This window comes from Erigeron canadensis, chromosome 3, assembly GCF_010389155.1.
Source record: "Erigeron canadensis isolate Cc75 chromosome 3, C_canadensis_v1, whole genome shotgun sequence".
Classification (NCBI taxonomy): domain Eukaryota; kingdom Viridiplantae; phylum Streptophyta; class Magnoliopsida; order Asterales; family Asteraceae; genus Erigeron; species Erigeron canadensis.
In genome coordinates, this window is record NC_057763.1 from 1288716 (window position 1) to 1309632 (window position 20917).

Genomic DNA, 20917 nt, shown 5'->3' on the forward strand with positions numbered 1-20917 from the left:
GGGTTATACTCGTTTTTTTTTCCAATGTACGGTAAGCCAATATAAAATATTGTTTTTCACTTTAATGGCAAAATTATATTATTATTATGTTATTGTTATCGAAGTACCGGTATTTATATGATTATTGTGATAATATGTTATATTTGGTATACGATATACGATTATAAAATATCATATTATTGTTATCAAAGTGTCGTAATTTGTGCCAATATAAACATTAGGGTTTTTTGAAAACTAAATTTTTTGTGAAAACTAGAAAACTGTCAAAACACATTGTGTTCTAAATTTAACACAATGTGTTTTTAATATGTTTTTCGAAAACACATTGTGTTAAGTTCATATCACAGTGTGTTTGAACAATTTTTTAATTTACAACGCTATAAAAAACACACCATGATTTAAAACTTAACACAACGTATTTTAGATTACACAATAAAAACACATTGTGTTTTATTAAAACACATTGTGTTAAATTCAGATCACAGTGTGTTTTGACAGTATTTTAGTTTTCACAGAAAAATTAATTTTCAAATGAACATTTCACATAAACATTATTTCACGATTAACTCCTTTTTAGACTTGTAAAATAAGTTCCTACGGCAACGTAGTAGACATTTCTTGGTTTAGACGATTTTACTGTCAGAATTCGGAATATCATTTGCTGTAAACTTAGTAAGTATTGTATTACATGTCTTAGGGTCCGAAAGTTTTCTAAACGCACATCAATATATATAAGGGACGTAGCTAAGAGTCGCGGGTCGTTATTGGGTTACTAGCAAATTGTTACATTTTGGTAACTGATAAGTTATTTGAACTCCACTAATTGTGCTATATAATATGACTCTGAAAATTATTGTGCCAAATTTTATGTGATACCGAACTCATATTTCAATAGAAAGTGTTTTGTATTTTACTCTATGCTCAACGTCTATTTGCTTGAAGGATCATTGGTAACACAAAAGTGTTTAAAAATAGATACAGTATGTACCTTTGTGTAAGTTTCTTAAACTTTAAACTTAAAAAATGAAACGCAAAATTTAGGATGAACATAAGGACCAATATAAGCACCCTAAATTTAATGAAATACGTAGAAATTGAAATGATTGCGAACACAAGATTACCTCTTACAACAAAGTATAGCCTTTTCTTTTCAAATAATTCAAACAAGAACTTAACAAGCTCCAAAGGTAACAAGTGAATCCACTTGAAGTGATGGGTTTGTTTGGTTAGGTTAATTAACACTTTTTTAATCTAGCTAATTGGGATCTTGATTTTTTTTTTCTTTCTTTAATTCCTTTGATAAAAGAAATAAATTTGGAGATTGACTTTGGAAATATGGGCTGAATATTGTATGAAGCCCATAACTATAAGTCTATAACCAATAATGAGTGGCCCAAATTTAATACCAATGGGCAATGGACAAGTAGCAAAGTCTATACTCTATTCTCTAAGAGGTCATATCTGCGCGTTGTGACGGTGAGATAGTGGGGATGATAGATCATAGAGTGTGATAGCCAAATGCCTTAATCGTACGGGTTCCGCTCCCGGATTTAAAAATTCGTCAAAAGTATATATTGAATGACATCTCTAATGAAAGAGCATGAAATTTTAAAAACACCCATATAACTTTTATAATTTATCGATGTACGGTTTTTGAGATAAAAGATTTTGAATGAATTGGGGGAATAAATGATTTATGAAGGAAAGAAAAAAATGATTGGTTGAGATTTAAGGAGAGAAAAAAGGTATGATAGTTATTTTAGGTAAATATAGAATAGATAGAAGGACATTTTAGGAAAGTAAATGTTGACATTTAAAATTTAAAAAAAAAGAATTTGCTTTATAGTATAGTATAGATAATTATTTTTTTTTAATTATGTTTGGTTTTGTTTAGACAGATTATTATACTTTTAATTCAAGTTATTATTAATTAATATCTCACAAACAAACCAATAAATACACAAAATACAAAGTTGAGATGATTAGTATACCAATAACAACGATACTCAATTCCATCGTAGTAGTAGTGAAAAACTACTAACGGGGTAAAGGGGAACTCCAATCATTACATCTCAGGGGCATCTGAGTCGGAGCAAGCCCGCTGGGACGATCTATTGTCTAATTCAAGCTATGATCCCGTTAGCCGGAATTTGAACTATCATCTTCTACACGCGAAATGGTGGGTCCTTCAATTGCCACCTTTCCTTTGCAACGAAATTAATCCGATCATAGGCGGGATATGAGAAGTCCAATCTTTTTATCTTACGCATAAACAGACTAATGCCAATTAAAACCAACCATGTTTTTCTAAATAGTCCAAAAAATTAATTATCTCTAACAATATAACAATATATTGAAAGCATTTATACACAAAATCAGAATTGCAAATGCAGACACAAAAAAACAAAACCAAACAGAAAAAAATGTTTGTGTCGCATGAATCATGATACTGCACTACTGCAAAAGCAATTCTCATCCCTACCAACTGTATGACCAAAAATTATCAAAGCTGTGCCCAAAGTTCCTGATACTTCACATCGAATATATCACATTGAAAAAGATTCGGTTTTCATTAAAAATCAGATCTTAGATTTTCTTGAACTGTTTGATTTTTTGTCACCGGACAGAAACCTTGGAATGCTTAACAAACTATTGACCCGAGTCACACCTTCAAGTGCTGACCATTCTTCTTCTTCAGCCGTCGATATGCACTCAGCCAGACTCCTTGTAGATGCCCCGACACCCTTGTCAGGTACTTTACCTACGGCCGGTTCATCACATGGTACAATCTCGCTTGAATCTCGAACGGTGCCTGAATGCTCAAAGGTAGGCATAGATATTGTTTCATCTGATGGAGCAATACTAGTATCAGGTTCTTTTGATTCTATTTTAGGTGAAGTGGATACGGGTGTTTGATCAAGAAATAAGCATACTGCAGCGCAGTCGTCGTTTTTGGATGTTGGGTATTTGAGACGCCAAGCCCGTGTAGCACAATCAACAAGAGCCCGGGATGCGGTTGATCGACTAGGAGCTGCAGCTACAACATCCACAGCTTCTTTATTTGAAAGGACATCCCATACCTGTTGCAGAATAATAAACTCTATTAGAATTTAGCCCGCCAAGATCTTCATTTGAAACAACTAAAGGTGGCAATTTTGATCAATTGGGGTTATATATTACCTCTAATGGTCAAATAAGTTAAACATCTCCGTTCACCCAGTTGTACATTTAAAATTGTTACAACATAATGGCATGATTATTACATAAAAATACATTGGTATTTTGAATATATCGTTTTTACAGTCATATGTAACGAATAATAAATAAAACTCAACAGGTCTGGCAATAAAATAATGAGGGTCAATGGAACCTGTTTAGACCCTCATCAAAAATTATCTGTTCGACTTGCTACCCAACCCATTTATGTTGCCACATCTTAGAAAAATAATAGTGGGAAACAGTACCCCGTCAGTTGCAAGAACGACAAACTTGTCTTTATCATTGATATGATGGTAATAAACATCCGGGACAGAGATTAAACCAAAGTCCTTTAAACAGAAGTCACCAAAAGCTCTAGCCATAGCCAGGCCAGGTGAATCGCTATTTGGTAACCACACACGTGCCACCTCTGGCTCGTCTTGCAATGCAAAAACCCGTCCTTTGAACTGCTGAATCCTAGCTGCTTCTCCTGAACAAAATTGAAACTTGTAATCTGTAATTTTAATTTCCAAGAAACTTTAGAACATTTCTACATGTAATCATAAAGAGAAAGATAGTTACTTGGAAGATTGGGTTTTAAATCAACGGTCAGTTGGACAGCGACTAAATTATTATTGTCATCTCTTGTTGCCAGCACTGCTCTCGAGTCTCCAAGATTTCCGATAATAAGATCTTGAGCCTAAAACAATTGAGTTGTTAATAAATTCAGGAGTTACCTGACATATTCATGGAGGATAGCAGAGAAGGATGGAGCTTGGGAACAAGTGTAACTTTTGATACAAGGGGAGTTAATAGACCCAAGTACCAAACCCACTAAAAAATATTGACAGGCCACACACCTAAGCAAAAGGAGTAAGCTAATTTCACCCAACTGTCAAGGCGAAACTCCACCATTTGGAGCGTCATCGAATTCAGTCATCAGCATTTAACCCCACCTTTCAAGATTTATTTCTTTTGTTTTATTTACATTTTATATAAAATACTTGGAAACAGATATGTCCCTCTATTATCCGTTTTTTTAGTAAAGAAATTAATTCTAATCATAGTTGTGGAAGTTCAGTTTATTGGTAAAACCTGCTAAAAATAGCAATACCCTATATAAATGGCCTTTTTGTAAACCTAGAAGGTAACTTGGAACATGTCAATTTTCTTTCTAATGTGTGTTTTTTATTGTTTTCATAGAATTCATTCAACGCATTTACGTTATGTATCATTGAGGGAACATGCAACTTAGATCAACTAATGATCACCAGTGGTAAGTTTTCATTCATCCTTACTTTTGTACTCAGCAACCATAATCAATTTAGTTAAACTAACTAAACAAACAAGTTGCAATTAACAATCACACGAAACACTTGACACACTTGACGTGAATTAAAAAAATTTACAAAAGGTACCTGCTTGATCAAAGCAACTGCAGTTGATCCACTGCAGAAACAGTCAATAGATGGATGCATCTTTAATTCCATATCCATTAACCTGAAAGCTCTTAGTATCGACTTTTTGAGTGAAAAATACTTCTCCGGAACTCGTTCTTTCTCACCAACATCCAATGATTCACACCACTTATCTTCTTCATCCTCATGTGCACTTCCATTAGCATTGCCATTCTCAGAATCAGAATTACCCGTCCAATGGGTAGATAATAGAACAGGAAGAGAATCCCTTACTTTCCTTGCAACCATATGTCCATAAGGACCATGCCCGTCAAATACCCCACAAAATACTGCCTCATTCTTTGCATTGAATTTCTGATTAAAAAAAAAAGTTCAGTTCAAATTCAAAGTATATAAAGATACAATAAAGTGTTTACATCAGCGTACAACAATGAAACAACGTTAAAAGATCTAATTATCTAAAAGATCTATAAGTTCGAAGTTAACGAAAATCGCATAACTATCAATCTAAAATGCATCGTCTTTACACGATTAGAGTGTTCCAGCAACAGGAAAGGTTACTTGAAACTACTGACGTGTGATATTCTAGTCCAAAACTCCTAAAAATCTAAACATACAAAAGAATGTCTAACAAGTGTTTGCTAGTGCATTATGAGAATGACCAGATAATACCCAATAATCAAATAGTCAAACTCAACATAAATGCACCATATCTATAGTGGTTGTATGTGTTTCTGCTGATATTCTTACTTTTTCTTTTTTGCAACTTTTGACTATTTGATGAACTGATAAGTAAAATGAACCAAAAGACATCTTTTACCAGAAAAAGAGAGACAATTATTAAAGTAAAATAACCATTTTTTATGCAACATTCCTATATATCAACTATAACTTATTACATCCATAATTTAAAAAACTAATAACAGATTGAGCTCAAAACCTTAAATCCAAACACACCCTAACCAGCATAACTTTTTCTCTAACACTAAGTAATTTCAAGCAGAACAAGCCAACCCTTTTTAACTTAAAACCCTCCATACAATCTATATCTATATCAATATGTATATATATATATATATAATATGTATGTATGATGATGAATAAGAAAAAGGGTACCTCCCAAACAATCATAGCATCTTGATTAGTTCCTTTTTTTCCTTGTTGTGTATACAAACTTGCAATACTACTTGACCCATTACCAAATAGTCTACCAGGAATCTGGTGGAGCAACCTTTCCTCCGACGCATAACGTTTACTCCGGCCACCGCTGCCGCCACTACCGCCGTCTTTTCTGCCTTTCCGGCTGCTGGCGGTGGAATAACAGGAACCCATGTTATAAAATGTCAAAAAGATTAAAACTTTATAGTTTTTTTTATTACATGAACAAGAAATATGTATCGATTGATGATGGATCTACAGCTAAGAATACAAAAATAGACAACTTTATATATATATATATATATATATAATCTTTGTACTAATGAATACAGATGAACAACCAGAAAAGAGGGTGTGCGTGTGTATGTAATTATTATTACTTATTATTTAATACTATTATTTATAGAAAATAGTAATATAATAAACAAAAGTTGTGTTTTGAGTAGGTGGATAGAATCCAATTAAGTCCACCCTATATGAGTTATGTCAAAGATTTTTTTTATTTCCTTTCAATTCAATGCAAATAATATTTTTTATGTTTTTTTTAGGGATTTTCTAAACATTGCCCGCCTAGGTTTAGTCTTCTATATATGGTTAGTATTCTCCAGCATTAACTTTGACATTATTTCATTCATTAGTTTACATATTATTTGATTCATTACCTGAAATTTTCAATGAAAAATACTAAATACAGCTCTAAGGACTGTATTTAACGTGCATAAAAAAACTTGTACATTTCATATTAAAAGTCCGCCCCCTAATTTTCTTGATAAATGTACAAACAATTTATGCACCTTAAACAAGGACTGTATTTAGCAAACCCTATTTTCAATAATCAAACATTAACTCTAGCATTTATTTACTAATAAAACTAAAATTAAAAGACATATTAATATATTAAAAGTTGCAAACTAACATTTACATAGTGCTAATTCGTATAAGCATAAAAACTTTGAAACGTAAACTCAACTGAAAATATAATTTGTTCAAATCATGCTCCATGATGAACAAGTTTGTAAATTTAGTATGTATGACTGATTCAAAAGAAATAACCAAACTAAAACCTTTTGAGACTAAAATTCATTTAATACTTCAAAGTGAATTCTTAGGAGTCATCAAATTTCATTGTAAAGAACTAAATAATCAAAAAGAATGTTAACAATAACTGTAGATGATGAATTTTCTCTCGATGCATGTTCATCATTAGAAATGCAAAATGAAAATATTTATGTGTTTCTTGGCAAAAATGAAGATATATGCTAGTTAAAGAATCAAGATGCGTGTGATATTTGACAATACGGAAATAATTTGATCAATCACATGCCTTGAGTCCTTGGCTATCCTAAAAATCAATGATTTTAATTAGGAAAGTTTAATACTAAAAATAATGTTAAGTTTTTAGTTATTAAATGATGGAAACCATCCATAAGTAAACAAGACTAACCATTACCTTAATGTTTAGAAAATTCCTTTTTTTTTTATCTCATTTGTCCACAACTTCTATACTAATTTTATATTTTTTTATCTATATCTATATATACTTACTTTTTTAATTATTTTATTGCCATAAATTTGAATTTTAAAATGTTGGAAAATTTTCATATTATTTTTTCTTACATATTTACTATATATATTTATTATATTCTAAAATACTTATATATATTTTTATATCATTTACTTTAACATTAGTTATACTAATCATTGTAACCACCATTACCGTTATTGTCGTCGAGAGTAGCTTTTAGTTTATACCTATGCGTTCAATTTAATGCGAACCAAGCTAACTTTGTGGAACCCAATTCATTCGATGGAGTTGGAATAGACATTTTTTTTTTTTTTTTGAATTTAATTGGTATCCACTTGGAATGTCTATTTCTTTCAATTTGATACCCATTTTTTTGAAAACGACTGTAAACTAAATACCCTTATTGTGATTGAAACATATATCTTCATCCTGATTCTTATAAACCAAACACAGCCTAAATACGCTTTGGATATATCATATATATTTCTATGTTTTACAATATAAGTCGAACATCAATCTTTATCAAGTTATTGAGTTATAGTAGCATTTTCCCAAAAACATTTGGTGTGAAATTTAGGGTGATTCAACGTTAAGTTGAGGTGCCATCCATCGTCCTTGCACCAATACTTGACATCTAGTCACATGTATAATACGTCGAAAATATATATGCTAATAAGGGTTATACTAAGTTATGTTTTCCTACAACATCATCATTTAATCAAGAAAATAAAAGTTGAAACAATCGATTAAATATGTAAAAAAGTTATATTGAGTAGTGGTTTAAAATATACATGAATGCAAAATAAAATTACGTGTTAAAGTTAGTGAAATGAACTTTTGGGCTATTTTAAGAAAAATAGATATAGTTACGTACAACGGCCTAGAAGTATATACATGTTTTAATTCCATCGTTTACACTAAAACTGTACTTGACTAGACTACTACCCACGGCCAACACAACAATCTAGAGATTAAAAGAAGTGTGTGTTTGTATGTGTGTGTGTGAGAATGGTAGTGAAGGATAAAACAAGGAAAGCTTAAGATAATTCAAGCAATTTTTATGTAAATTTCATCTTATCCGAGTGATTAACTATCTTTCTAAGTAAGTTTTAATCCCCATCTCTATCTTATATAATTGAAAAAAAGTTTTGGTTTATGTGTTTTTTAAGGTGTAAAAGTGGGATTTTATATATGGTGATTTTGAGAAGGTTTTAAGATATGGTGTAAAAGTGGGATTTAGCCGAGTGATCAACTAGTTCGTGAAATGTGGCTTTTTTTAGCGTCAAAATTTAGTGAATTGTGGCTAAAATGAATTTTGCGAAGAAAAGAAAAAGGAATAGCTAGCTACATTATAAGTTGAAGTATGATTATGGTGGGTACTTGTAAAATGAATTTGTTACCGCCCCCTCATTTTATATAAAAATGTCGTTATCGACTACCAAATAACATTGGAACAAATATATAGACTTATAACTGAAATTTGGTCGGCTAAAACAATTTATTTAGGGATTTTTGGAATTGCATTTGAATATGTTATCTGATATTTGCTTTACAAGACGCAAATAATAAAATATAATGTTTCGATAAAAACTGATTTTTGAAAAAACTTATAAAACGTGTTTTTTTTTCAAAAATACACGCAACACTCTTTTTAAATTAGCATAGTGGTGGAGTCAGGATTTTCAATCTGAGGTCGCCGTATAGTTTTTATAATACTTACAAACATAAAAATGATAGTACAAAATTAGAATATATCAGTCTGGGTTGCCAATTACCTTTAAACTAAATAAATATATAAAAATAGTATTAAAAATATAAGGTTTTATAGATATTTTGAAATTATCATGATCACACGTGTTCACTGAATAAGCAGCGGCAAAATCACCTTAGTTGCTTAAAAGATGAAACTAAATTTCATACAACAAAGTAAAATAAAAGAATCCTTTTGTTTAAAAAGTAAAAACCGATCATACGAAAACATAGCCAACTAGAAGGCCATCACCAATAATGTTTAGATACAAAAAATATCTTATTAATTTAAAAAAAGTAAAAGCACCCACCAATTAAGAATGGAATCCACTATAGCAAATGCCAAAAAGGGGTTGTTTGGATTGAATAGTCAAACAGAAAGAAGAGAAGAAAAAAAAAAGTCGACGCTATTCATGCTGGCTTCGAACTTTTCCTTTTTACAATTGAGATATCCCTCTTTGTTGATTATGGGAAGGGATGTTGGCTTGGAAACAAGAAATTAAATCTTAATTCTTCATGATTTTGAGCATTTTTCCTCTTTAAATGCCTGTGGGTTATGTTGTCGCACCCTTGATCTTTAAGGGTGTCTTTAGGTTTCAAATTCTAGCATATAACCCGTTTGGATGTCACTATTAAGGTTTGAACCACTAACCAACTAACACGCCGTTTTAAAAAAAATCATCAATTTATAGGGACCCTTAATCCTATCTGTCTTGACAACAACAAGAAGCCCCCATCAAGGCTCGATTCCATGCATCAGTTTGCCTTAGCGTTATGGACCAACATACAAATTTAAACCCGCAACCATCTATCGACCAAAATAGTTGATAACTTTCTTATATAAAATTCATATGAACAGAGCAAAATGCAAACAAATACCTCCAAGACGAAGTGAAAAGCTTATAATCAATTAATCAAATGAGGAAGTGCAATTCAAGAGGACGCAAAACTCATAATATTTCATTATTTTGTTAGGAAAAATAATTCATAAAATTTAACTAAACTTTTTTTACGAAATGGGTTCTTGATTTATTTTGCCCCGAAATTACAATGACCTCAAACCACTCAAATAGCCAAATCACAAATGCTAAAACAATTTATATCAATCAGAGTCTAGATGTTAGTATAAACGGCTAGGACAAAAAATTGGACCAAAATGTTTGGTTTTGAAAACCAAAAACCAAGTTTAGTTCCTTGATTGTTTGGTTGGGTTTTAGAAAAACATTTACTATAAAAAATAAACATTTTTCTTAAATTAATTATTATTTTTACACGTTAATTAATTTATATAATATAACACTATCAACCACTTTCTTTTAAAATATTCATACTAATCTTTTACATTAATTATCTTCTTTTAAAATATTCATACTAATCTTTTACATTAATTATCTAACGTCATTTGCCGCCGCCGTTATCATCAACAGTCGTTTTCTACCTTCACACCATCACCGTTGTATTATGTGGGCAGAGCGGTAGTGTTAATTAAAATAAAATCCCCGATAACATCACCAAAACTTGGCGCTAGTATAGCATGTGTGACTGTGAAACACAAAAATTGGACAAATGAAACTCACTACCTTGGCCAGAGCCTCATCATCTCTAACAACAAAACTCTATAATCACTTTTCAAAAACAACCAAAATCAAATCAAGTTCATCACTTTCTTACAAACCCACTTCCATAAACCCTAAACCTAAAACCCCATTACATCTCAGACCACCAATTTTCACCACAACATCATCCAACCTCTCAAAATTCCAAGAATGGGCTAAAACCCTAAACACATCAGTCAGCCCATCTTTCACAAACAAAGAAAATCTACACACAGAACTTAAATGGCTAATCCAAGATGCTTTACAAGACCCAACTTCCTTACAAAATCTTGGATGTCAAAACGACGCCGTTTTGGAAATGAGAGCTGAATTGGGTGATCTTTATATGTTATGGAAACAGAGGATTGAAAAAAGAAGGCCTTTTCAGTATATAGTTGGGTGTGAGTATTGGAGAGATTTGGTTTTGTGTGTTGAAGAAGGGGTTTTGATTCCAAGGCCTGAAACCGAATTAATTGTCGATTTTGTTGATGATTTGATTAAAGGAAATGAGGATTTGAAAAATGGTTTGTGGGTTGATTTAGGGACTGGTAGTGGTGCAATTAGTATTGGGATTGCAAGAATTTTAGGGGAGTTTGGGAAAGTTGTTGCTACTGATTTGAGTCCATTTGCTGTTCAAGTTGCTTCGTATAACGTCGAAAGGTATAATTTGCAGGTAATGCTATGTTATTAATTAATGAATTTTCTTTTTTAGTTGTACATAATAAGGCTGTATAATTGTGTTTTTGAATGTATTCAACATTTGTCCAAGTTTTGTTGTGTTGTGTCTGTCTACCTTAGATGGTTTCTGTTTCGTGTATCCAACAACTTCCTAATATTGCCATTGTTTGTATCACTTTTGATGATGTGCCATGTATTTAAGTTTCCACGCGATGTCCATATAAGTTGTCATGTCATTATGTTAGCAAATATATCATATAATGCAGAAAGGTTTGATAGGTAGGTAATGTGACCTTTGAAATTTTAATATGGTAAATTATGAGTTTTTTTTTTTTTTGTTGCTGTTGTATAATATACAGTAAAAAGTAGGTTTATTGTTTCTCGATTTGTGGGGGGTAGTGGTTCACGTATGCCACATTGTATTCATCTGGATTATATGATTGCTTTAGTTTATATAGTTTCGCGAGGGTTTATAGACTAAAACGTGACTTTTTTTTTTATAATTTTTGTCCATGTAGTTTTAAACCACAATTAAGAGTCTATAAAGAAAAAAGAATACAAAGATTTATTAGAAGGCCTAAGACTAGCCAAAAGCGAATATGTTATAATTATAATCTTGAGACAAATGAAGCACTAACTCTATGTACTACTGCAATGATTTAAAAAACCAACAAAAAGTTTGCTATGCTTTTTTATTTTTTGAACTGCTAAGTTGGATCACCATAGGTGTCCTGACTCAACATGGAAAACCCCCATTTTTTGTTACCCATGACCTACCCATTATTGAAGTCAGTGGGTGCCTTACCTCAACCACATGGATTCAAGGTCATTGGCTAAAGCTTACTACACTTAATTTCTGTTTTCTAATATACAGTCATTCACCAACTGTACTTGACCACCAATTTGTTGGTCTTTCAAATTCTTTTATCCATCATAAAATACCTTGTATTCTTGATTTTTGTTCTTTATGGATATAGATGACATTGCTTGTTGATGGCAGAATCCTGTTTGTAAGATTTCAAATATGGTTTGGACATCCTGTTGTGCAAGTGTCTGATTTGCGATATAGTGAAGATAAATTGCTTGTACATTTAGTCAAATCAATATAACATTACAAAACATGTTTTGATGTCAGGATAAAATATCAGTGAGGCAAGGATCATGGTTTGAACCTTTGAGTGAGTTTGAAGGACAAGTTGCAGGCCTTGTAAGCAATCCACCATACATACCCAGTGGACACATAAGTGGGCTCCAACCTGAAGTTGGTAGACATGAACCGATACTGGCATTAGATGGTGGGGAAGATGGCATGTCTGATCTTCTGCATCTTTGCAATGGTGCTGCATTGATGCTAAAACCTGGTGGATTTTTCGCATTTGAGGTTTAATGCCGTGCCTAAGTCTCGCAATATATATGAATGGATTGACTTGGTCTCTGTTTTATATCTTACGGGTCAAAAGGGTGAAATTGAAAAAAAGGTTAAAAGGAAACAGGTCAAGCTGGTAAACCAGCTCGAAAGTATCCCGAACTATATTTTTAGTGCATAAGGCCTTGTAAATTGTTTATTCAGAGACTAGAATTATCAAGTCCCATGTAGAATAACATTGAGAATTGTTAACTTTTTTTTTATTATAACTGTCTATTTTTTTATTGTGAATTTAAAATGTTCGACATATACTGTTTCAGCTTTCTGGTCAAACAGTTGTTATCGATTAAGAGATCTTCTCACACCACCCATGACCCGTTAAGCAATCTTCTCACTTGTCCAGAAAAACCTGAACCAAAAATCCTGGCATTTACCACCATTTTGTACCATCTTAATTGTTTGTTTTTTTTTTTTTTGCTGCAGACAAATGGTGAAGATCAATGCACTTTTCTTGTAGAACATCTAGAAACAGTTCACAAGGGCAGCTTCAACAATCTGAAGATTATACCAGATTTTGCTGGCATCAAACGTTTTGTAACCGGGATCAGGTCATGAGTTGTTAAATTTTAGGTTTAACATGTGACAGTTAATACTCTTATCTTAAAAGATATGCACATCATTCAAATTAGATTGTTTCTCAGTACTTTGATATTATGCATATACATAGATATTCAGTTTTCCTTGATTATCACTTATATAGGCCATAATAGTTCACTACAAAATTTCTGGGTCTCCTGGTTCTTTATCTACCATTTGAGGATCATACAATTGCATTGGCAATATGATCTCTTTGGCACATTGGTTAGCTAGATAAACTAGTAAAGTGGGACCAGCAAATCCTATACATGGGGTGTGTTCAGCTAATATATACCCATCGTTCCTAGTGTGACCATCGAGACATACGGGTCCAATGTTTCTTCACTTTTTTGGGGGACAACTTGAAGCGGGTCCAACTCTTTCGATGCTTGGAGATTTCACAAAATAAACCCGACGCTACTGCTTGTTGAAGCCATAGGTCAAATTCTTCTTCTTCATCTGTCATTTTTTCATCTGAATCCCATGGATATGTGCTTGAACTGCATCTCTGGGGTTTCCCCAATCCAACCATGTTAACATGGAAACTCGGGTGATGGGTATTTGGCCTACAAGCCATTCCCTGCTGACATTAAAATCTTTAGGGTCACAAATTCTTAACTGTTACATAATTGCATTATAGTATTAGTAACATAGATATATGGTGGCAATTTGGACCAACATACTTAAAGATCGTTTAGTCAGATATGTTTATATGTTTAATAGATCATATTAGAGAAGTCAAATAAAATCGTTGCAGAATAGCAGATGGAAGCACAGGTCAAATGAGTTAGAAACTTGGAATTCATAATTAATGTACTTTTAGAGTTTTAATGGATATAACCTTGTTTTTTACTTCTTTTTAAGGAATAATATCTTATATGAAATTTTGCCTTTGTAATGGCAATGGATGTAACCTTCTAATCATTTTATTGTATTTTTAATTACTAAATCATATATCATTACTAATTTAGTAATTCTATTTAACCCACTAATATTAATAAAACCTTCAAAATTTTTGGGTAAGTGTTTTGGGTCAACCTGATGTGATCTGGCGTGTTTCTACCCATACAACTGACCCATTACCCGATCAAATTAATTGCCCATTTTACTACCTCTACATATATTCAAAACGCCCGCACCTGACAAATGGCCCATTCTGACACGTCGAAGATCTTGCTTTGAACAAACAAAGGCCCGGGGGATTTCCACCTGAATTGAAATGCATGTTAAGTTCCACATCAATATGATGCATCAATCTTGAAATGTTAAGTTTCAATGTCTGGAAAATCGTTTAAACAGTTAAACCTTTTGATGCAGATCTGAGCCAATTGAACCTTTGTATTCCACCCATCCATCTCCATCCCTAGCTTGATGATATTGACAGCAATCCTGAAACCATTACAAGTCTTGTCAGTTCATACAATGGGTATAATTGATCAGAAGGTTGAGGAAATCAGATCTTTTATCTTTTTCTCAAACGAATACCGACCTGGCACCATCTCGCCTTCCACTTTGTCCTATTTGTGCATATCCATATATGTAAATTTCCACATTTCATGCACTGTATGTGTCTTGATTCTCCAGAATAGGAATCGGTACTAGCAAACTTGCATGACAAGCTCTTTGATTCTTCATTTCTCAACTGCTCATCGTAGTGTCTCTTTTTCGAAGAGTCAGAAAGAACCTGAAAGATTGTGTCATTTTCAGTTCAAATATTCATTGTAGAAATATAATCTAGCACACTCTGCAGTGAATTAGAAAGATATACTTGCCTCGTATGCACATTGAACTTTCTTGAAGGATTCACTTGCCAACGGGCTTCCCATGTTTTTATCAGGGTGCACTAACATGGCCTGACAAGAAGTAATCATATTGTGAGTCAATCAACCCAAAAGTATAGGTAAAACTCATTGAATCTTGCACCCGTCGAGTTTGGATACCTGCACGTGATCTATGAAAATAATAATATTGCTATGGGAATAAAAAAAAACTAGTAGGATGTGGCAAGATGGGCGGGTTGGGTAACGATCAAAGAACAGGTTCAGGTTGAAACGGGCCACTGTTAAGTAGGGTCAAAACAGACTGGGTTGGGTTTTACCCTCACACTTATCTGTCCCTTTTGCTATATATAAATAACAAATCCGGTAACACTGAATTTTTGTATTAACAACACATCAGGAGGTTGTATGCATCAAAAATTGACTTCGGGTGATTTTCAACTTATTTGACCCGTTTCATCATCACCTACGTTTTCCGATTTGTTCTATTCGAGCCTCCTTATGAAAGTAAAAAACCCAAAGTGACACATTCAGAATACGCCATCTTTATAAAACAGCCAACCTTTTTCTTATATTCCTTCTTCAACAAGGTAGCATCAATGTTCTTGTATCGTGAAAAATGTAGTACGTCATAGTGATCAGCGCAACGAATAATTCTTTTGATCTCGTTAATTGCATTTCCACTAGATTTGACCACAGGAATGGAAATTACTGAAACTTTCTTCTGCTTGTAACAAAAAGTTGATTTGGGAGCTGCTTTGCTTGAAGATTTACTCGAGCCTACCTGCTCAGCTTCCTCGGCAGGTACACAGAAATTGCTCTCTGCTGGGATGTCATCTTCAACAAATGAAGAATCTGGTACGTTTTGTTCTTGAAAATATGTCTTTTCACTCATATCGTCACACCATTTAAATGTGTAGATAAATGCGTCACAGGAGATGAAAGCAAGGTTAATCGATACCAACATTCCAAACCACCCAGCTTCTTGTTTTACATAGTAAAGGGAATATAACATTGCCACTAAAACCACCAAACTTGTGCGGTTTAGCGAAAACAAGAAACCTGATAAACATAAAAACATGTCACATTTAGTCATTAGTGATTCCACACTGGCAAAATCACAAAAACCTTGCTTAAAAGGAAAACCGGGTCATATGGATTGTAAGTTACTCAAAGAATAATTCATAAAGTTTCAAAATTTTATATATATATATATATATTTTTGAATATTCGATCCTCTAAGTTTATTAGACATCAACAAAATTATTGGAATACTATCGGTTTCACAATCACATTTGGCATGCTAATTATTCAGGAGAAGGCAATATCTTTGGGGAAAAATTGGTCAGTGTCAACCCAGCGAGACCCATTTCAACCTGTTAAAAAAGTTGCATGTTTTGGCCAGTTACCAAACTTGTCAAATCTATGGGTGACAATCGCACCACATTTTTAACCCCATAAAATTTAAGCCAAAAACACAGCGTACCTCCAACGATTAACAAAGGACCAATGATCCAATAGTTAGCAAATATCCGGAGGATGAAAATGGTAAAGATCACTACTATCAATAGACCAGAAGTGTAACCCAAATATCGGACAGCACATATAGCAGCTCCCTGTAAGAAAGAAAGAAACAAGGACAATTTAGGAGATTTATGATATATATTGGTAACAACAATTGTTAGCATTCTAGTGGGAAAACATTCATAAACTTACCATAATAATAAAAAGATACAACAAGCACCACATTGATGTCAAACCAAGTAAAAAGCTCCATAAGATAACAAACAATGCAGCTATACCCAAGTCAAAAAACGATTCACATCCACGAACGAAACAATCCTTCCACCGCACAATCAACAAACATAACGACTCACACAATCTTGCAAACCCAAAACAAACATTAGGCCAATGCCTATTAACTAGTACCTTGAAATCACAAGCAAAAGAGCACAAAAAGGTCTCTAGTATCAGCTGTGTCCATCTTTGACTCAAAACCACGATATCCTCCATCTGGTCACCCTCTGATCTTGATCACAAAATGTGGTTTGAACACATAATATTGCAAGATTGAGATCTTAACCACATGGGCATTCTTGTTATTACATTATACATAGAGCAAAAATGCATAAAACTTATAATACAATAATAAGGACACTAATTTGCTTCACATGTACGTTTTCTAAAAGACAAATGTAGTAGTCGCTTAACTGCTTTTTGTCACATTCTTTTGACAGAATTAATGATGAGAATAATGGTCAAATGTTCGTTTTTTGGCTCAGAAAGATAAATGTTGGTTACAGTGGTCGGATCTTGGGAAAATAAAGAAGTGAAAATGGAGTATTTTAAGTTTAAGTACATTAGATTTATTGAAAAATGACTGTGGTTAGTACATGATGTGATTATGGATAGTGTAGGGTAAAACTAAAAGAGAAAAGATGTTTGTAATGCCTTTATTAAATTAGGACCATAGCGCTTTTTACTTTTTCTTTCCTTCTGTTGTTTTTACAAGGAAATGTGTCCAGAACTATCTCCAATGTTGCCCATAGGAGACTGGCCTATTTGGTAGAGTTTTGTATCTTTTAGGGAGAAAATCAAAATTTAAATCTTGACATCAACATTTGGGGTAGTTTAGAAGTAGAGTATAATTGGTGTAATATTTAGCCTTCAAAAGATAGGAAAAAAAACAAACAAACTATCTCTAATGTTAGATCTGTATATAGCTATCACATCATCTTTTACATCATATTTTTACGATTCCTTAAAAAATTTCATTTTATATACAACCCTACTAATATTCTTACACTCCATAATTTCCACTTAATCAACTACACACTACACATAATAAACATATTTTTTTTTACTTTACTCTACTCTATTACATAGACCAAGGGAAACTGACACCCTTTTGCAAGGGCATCTTACTGAAAGGGAAGTGATATTTCTACATCAGAATTTAACCATCTACAATAAACATACAAATTTTTATGCACAAGATACAACTGCATGATGCGGGTATTGTTGTAGATTGCTAAAAAGTGTTGTAGGAATATCATTTCCCTTACTGAAAGCCTTATAATGACGACTAATCTTCAATTATAGGGCCGGTAAATTAAGGCATCCAAGGACTGATGGACTGATGTCCTATGAATGTATCGGAGATGGTATTAAGTGTATGGCGAATCGTCACGATATAAAAAAGAAATACCATACTCGTATCATTGATTAAAGTATCATCTATAAATCTATATCTATAATTTATAAACTCTTATAAAATATATTGAATTCTTCTATTTTTAAGGAAATTCAACATTTTTTTATATTCAAAATAATCTTATTTTTTAATCCTAATTCTTTTATACACATAATCTACACCTTTATGCTATCTAATAAAAACAAACAACTCTTTCTATAAATGTTACCTGAGGAAATTATTTAAAATAACATTAATGATTAAATTACACTACTAGTCCTTTAGCTATTAAAATATCTTCATTAACCTTTTAAATCAATTAATTTTACATCAATTATCCACACCACTTGACGCCGCCTCCACCACCAACAGTTGCTCCCACCACCATACCGTTGCCGTCACGACTATCACCGCATTGCACGGGTATCACGCTAGTATAATATAATGCATGTGTGGTCTTGGTATATAACTTTTTCTTACCAATCTTGGTCACATAATGTTTAGAATTTGTGTTAGTGATTTTTAGATAATGTTTAGAATTTGTGTTAGTGATATTTAGAAATGAAATTGTATTAAACTAAAGTAAAGAAAGAGCAAAACCTACCGTATTGAAAAATTGCTTTAGCTTAGTAAATTTCTGTCATTAATGGGGTAAAATATGTAATCTATTTTTTTTTTTATAAAGTTAGTTTCGATTCAGACATGTTGAAAGCAATTTTTACCAGCGATTTACTGGATCTCCAACCCCTTTCTCATGGAAAATGCCTTGAGATGAGAAACACATGACTCAAACTCGAGACCTTGGGAAAAACTCACATCCGATTTATAAGGTGAAAAATAAAATATTATGTACCTTACTATTAATTAATGGGACTATTTAGAAACTTATTTTGATCCGGATGTAATCATCATCACTATATATTTTAACTACTATTTAGAAACTTTTTTTTTTGATCTGGGTGTAATCATCATCACTATATATTTATAACGGGAGACAATTCCTTCAAGTTATTTCTGTTATGGGTGAAATTTCAAGTATCAATATCTTGAATATATAAGATCTTTAAACAGGGACGGCTGTAGCTTGGGGGCAGCGGGATCAGCTGCCCTCATTCCAGTTTTAGTATAATGTAATTTTTCAAAATTTAAATGGTATATTTGAATTTTTTTTTTTGTAAAAGTGAGAAAAAAAGTAGAAAATAAATATAAATGTTATCTTCATTGTCAAATTGTCATAAACTTATTATTTCGATGTCATTGGTCATCAAGCATTAATTTTAAGATAAATTTTTTCTTTAACAGATTAAAAAAACTCGAGTTGTTTTGATTTTTAATAGAAAGGATGAAGTATAGTTTAAGAAAAAACTTTCGTTGTTTGGGTATGTAGATGTGTAGTACATTACAGTGGAACTGTTTATAGAAAATGTATTTTCTTTCAAATTATTATATATATTTATCACAAACAATTAATATAATTATCATAATGTAGAGAATATATATATATACACACACACACACAAGCTGATTATATCCAAAGAAGTATGTTTTTTTGGGTTTCTTGCATTATATGATTGAAAACGTTTTCATTGAATAAGACCTTGTTCGATATGTATGATCATTATTTATTAAAAATAAACTAGTAGTTTTAAATATGAGTGTTAGACCTGGTGTAGATAACAAATTCTTTTGAGGGTCTATTTTCTATTTTCGAGCTAAGGCCCATTTTTTTTTTCTTCATTTTCGGATACGACTGTTATAAGTATGACAAACAACTTTTAAATTTGCCCCCTCGCACAAAATTTTCTGGCTCCGTCTCTGTCTTTACATGTTAAGATCTTGACATTGATAGATATCTTCATAATTTATTGATATATTGCTAACGTTACAAAATACTTATTATTATTATTATTTCCACACGAGTTATATTTGCAGATTCCTGAATAATCAATATTTGGATATGGAGAATATCTCGAACGGTACAAGAAGGATTTCACACACAGAATTATTCATCAACACGCAAAGAAGACTTGGTCTTGTTATATAATCGAAATTCTAGTTGAATTCAGCATATGAAGGAAAAAGACTTCAACGTTCATATGACTAGTCAAGATACTCTCCAACGTCTCAATAATGAAGACCCGGAAGATCCCTACAACTTCGGATAGTTAGTTAGATGCTAGCTCTATATAAACGAACAAGGTTGATCGATATAGCTAGGATATACAATCTAACCTAATCTCTCTCGCAACATCTCTGCTCACTTGTATTCACACTCAATTCTCTACACTCGCATCTTTATTCTCACACCTAGCCTTCATCAATCAGCTTAGTTCCACCATTGTGATCATTTTAACAATAATTAGTAAGAGAACAAAGGCAGGGACGATTGCTTCCTTTTGGGTTTTATATGTCGGCGATCCAAAAGGATTAAGGGCTTTTTCTCGATAACAAATCTCGGTGTTCTTGTTCCTTAATCTTTACTTATATCTTGTTGATTATTAGATCTTTACTATAGTTTGCATTATCTCTTGTTCTTTGCATTCTTTTGTTATAATTTAATCCTCTATTTACGATTATAATTGTCCTTTAATTTCTTGTTTAGTCGACATAAATCTTTTACAAG

At 32.5% G+C, this 20917-nt stretch overlaps 2 protein-coding genes and 1 pseudogene across 2 annotated transcripts; 1 reads left to right on the top strand and 2 right to left on the bottom strand.

Moving 5' to 3' along the window:
• Nucleotides 1-2287: 2287 nt before the first annotated feature.
• On the bottom strand, nt 2288-6075 carry LOC122593705 (probable protein phosphatase 2C 66). The gene is made up of 5 exons (XM_043766152.1): nt 5733-6075; nt 4617-4970; nt 3781-3898; nt 3465-3688; nt 2288-3080 (listed from the first exon to the last, which is right to left on the bottom strand). Exons 1-5 carry the CDS (start codon nt 5946-5948, stop codon nt 2580-2582), a joined length of 1413 nt encoding a protein of 470 aa, XP_043622087.1. The 5' UTR covers nt 5949-6075; the 3' UTR covers nt 2288-2579.
• A 4507-nt stretch (nt 6076-10582) lies between these two features.
• On the top strand, nt 10583-13435 carry LOC122594652 (release factor glutamine methyltransferase). The gene is made up of 3 exons (XM_043767082.1): nt 10583-11316; nt 12457-12702; nt 13171-13435. The coding sequence occupies exons 1-3, from the start codon at nt 10615-10617 to the stop codon at nt 13300-13302; spliced, it is 1080 nt and encodes a 359-aa protein (XP_043623017.1). The 5' UTR covers nt 10583-10614; the 3' UTR covers nt 13303-13435.
• Nucleotides 13364-17114, bottom strand: LOC122590758 (annotated as a pseudogene).
• Between the last annotated feature and the right edge of the window lie 3803 nt (nt 17115-20917).

Coding starts and splice junctions, on each gene's coding strand:
- LOC122593705 (XM_043766152.1), bottom strand. CDS start 5,948: ATGGGTTCCTGTTATTCCACCGCCAGCAGCCGGAAAGGCAGAAAAGAC. Junction 3,899..4,616: donor CAGTTGCTTTGATCAAGCAG/GTACCTTTTGTA, acceptor CAATTGTTTTAG/GCTCAAGATCTTATTATCGG. Junction 3,081..3,464: donor TCGTTCTTGCAACTGACGGG/GTACTGTTTCCC, acceptor ATTCTGCAACAG/GTATGGGATGTCCTTTCAAA.
- LOC122594652 (XM_043767082.1), top strand. CDS start 10,615: ATGAAACTCACTACCTTGGCCAGAGCCTCATCATCTCTAACAACAAAA. Junction 11,317..12,456: donor TCGAAAGGTATAATTTGCAG/GTAATGCTATGT, acceptor TTTTGATGTCAG/GATAAAATATCAGTGAGGCA. Junction 12,703..13,170: donor GTGGATTTTTCGCATTTGAG/GTTTAATGCCGT, acceptor TTTTTGCTGCAG/ACAAATGGTGAAGATCAATG.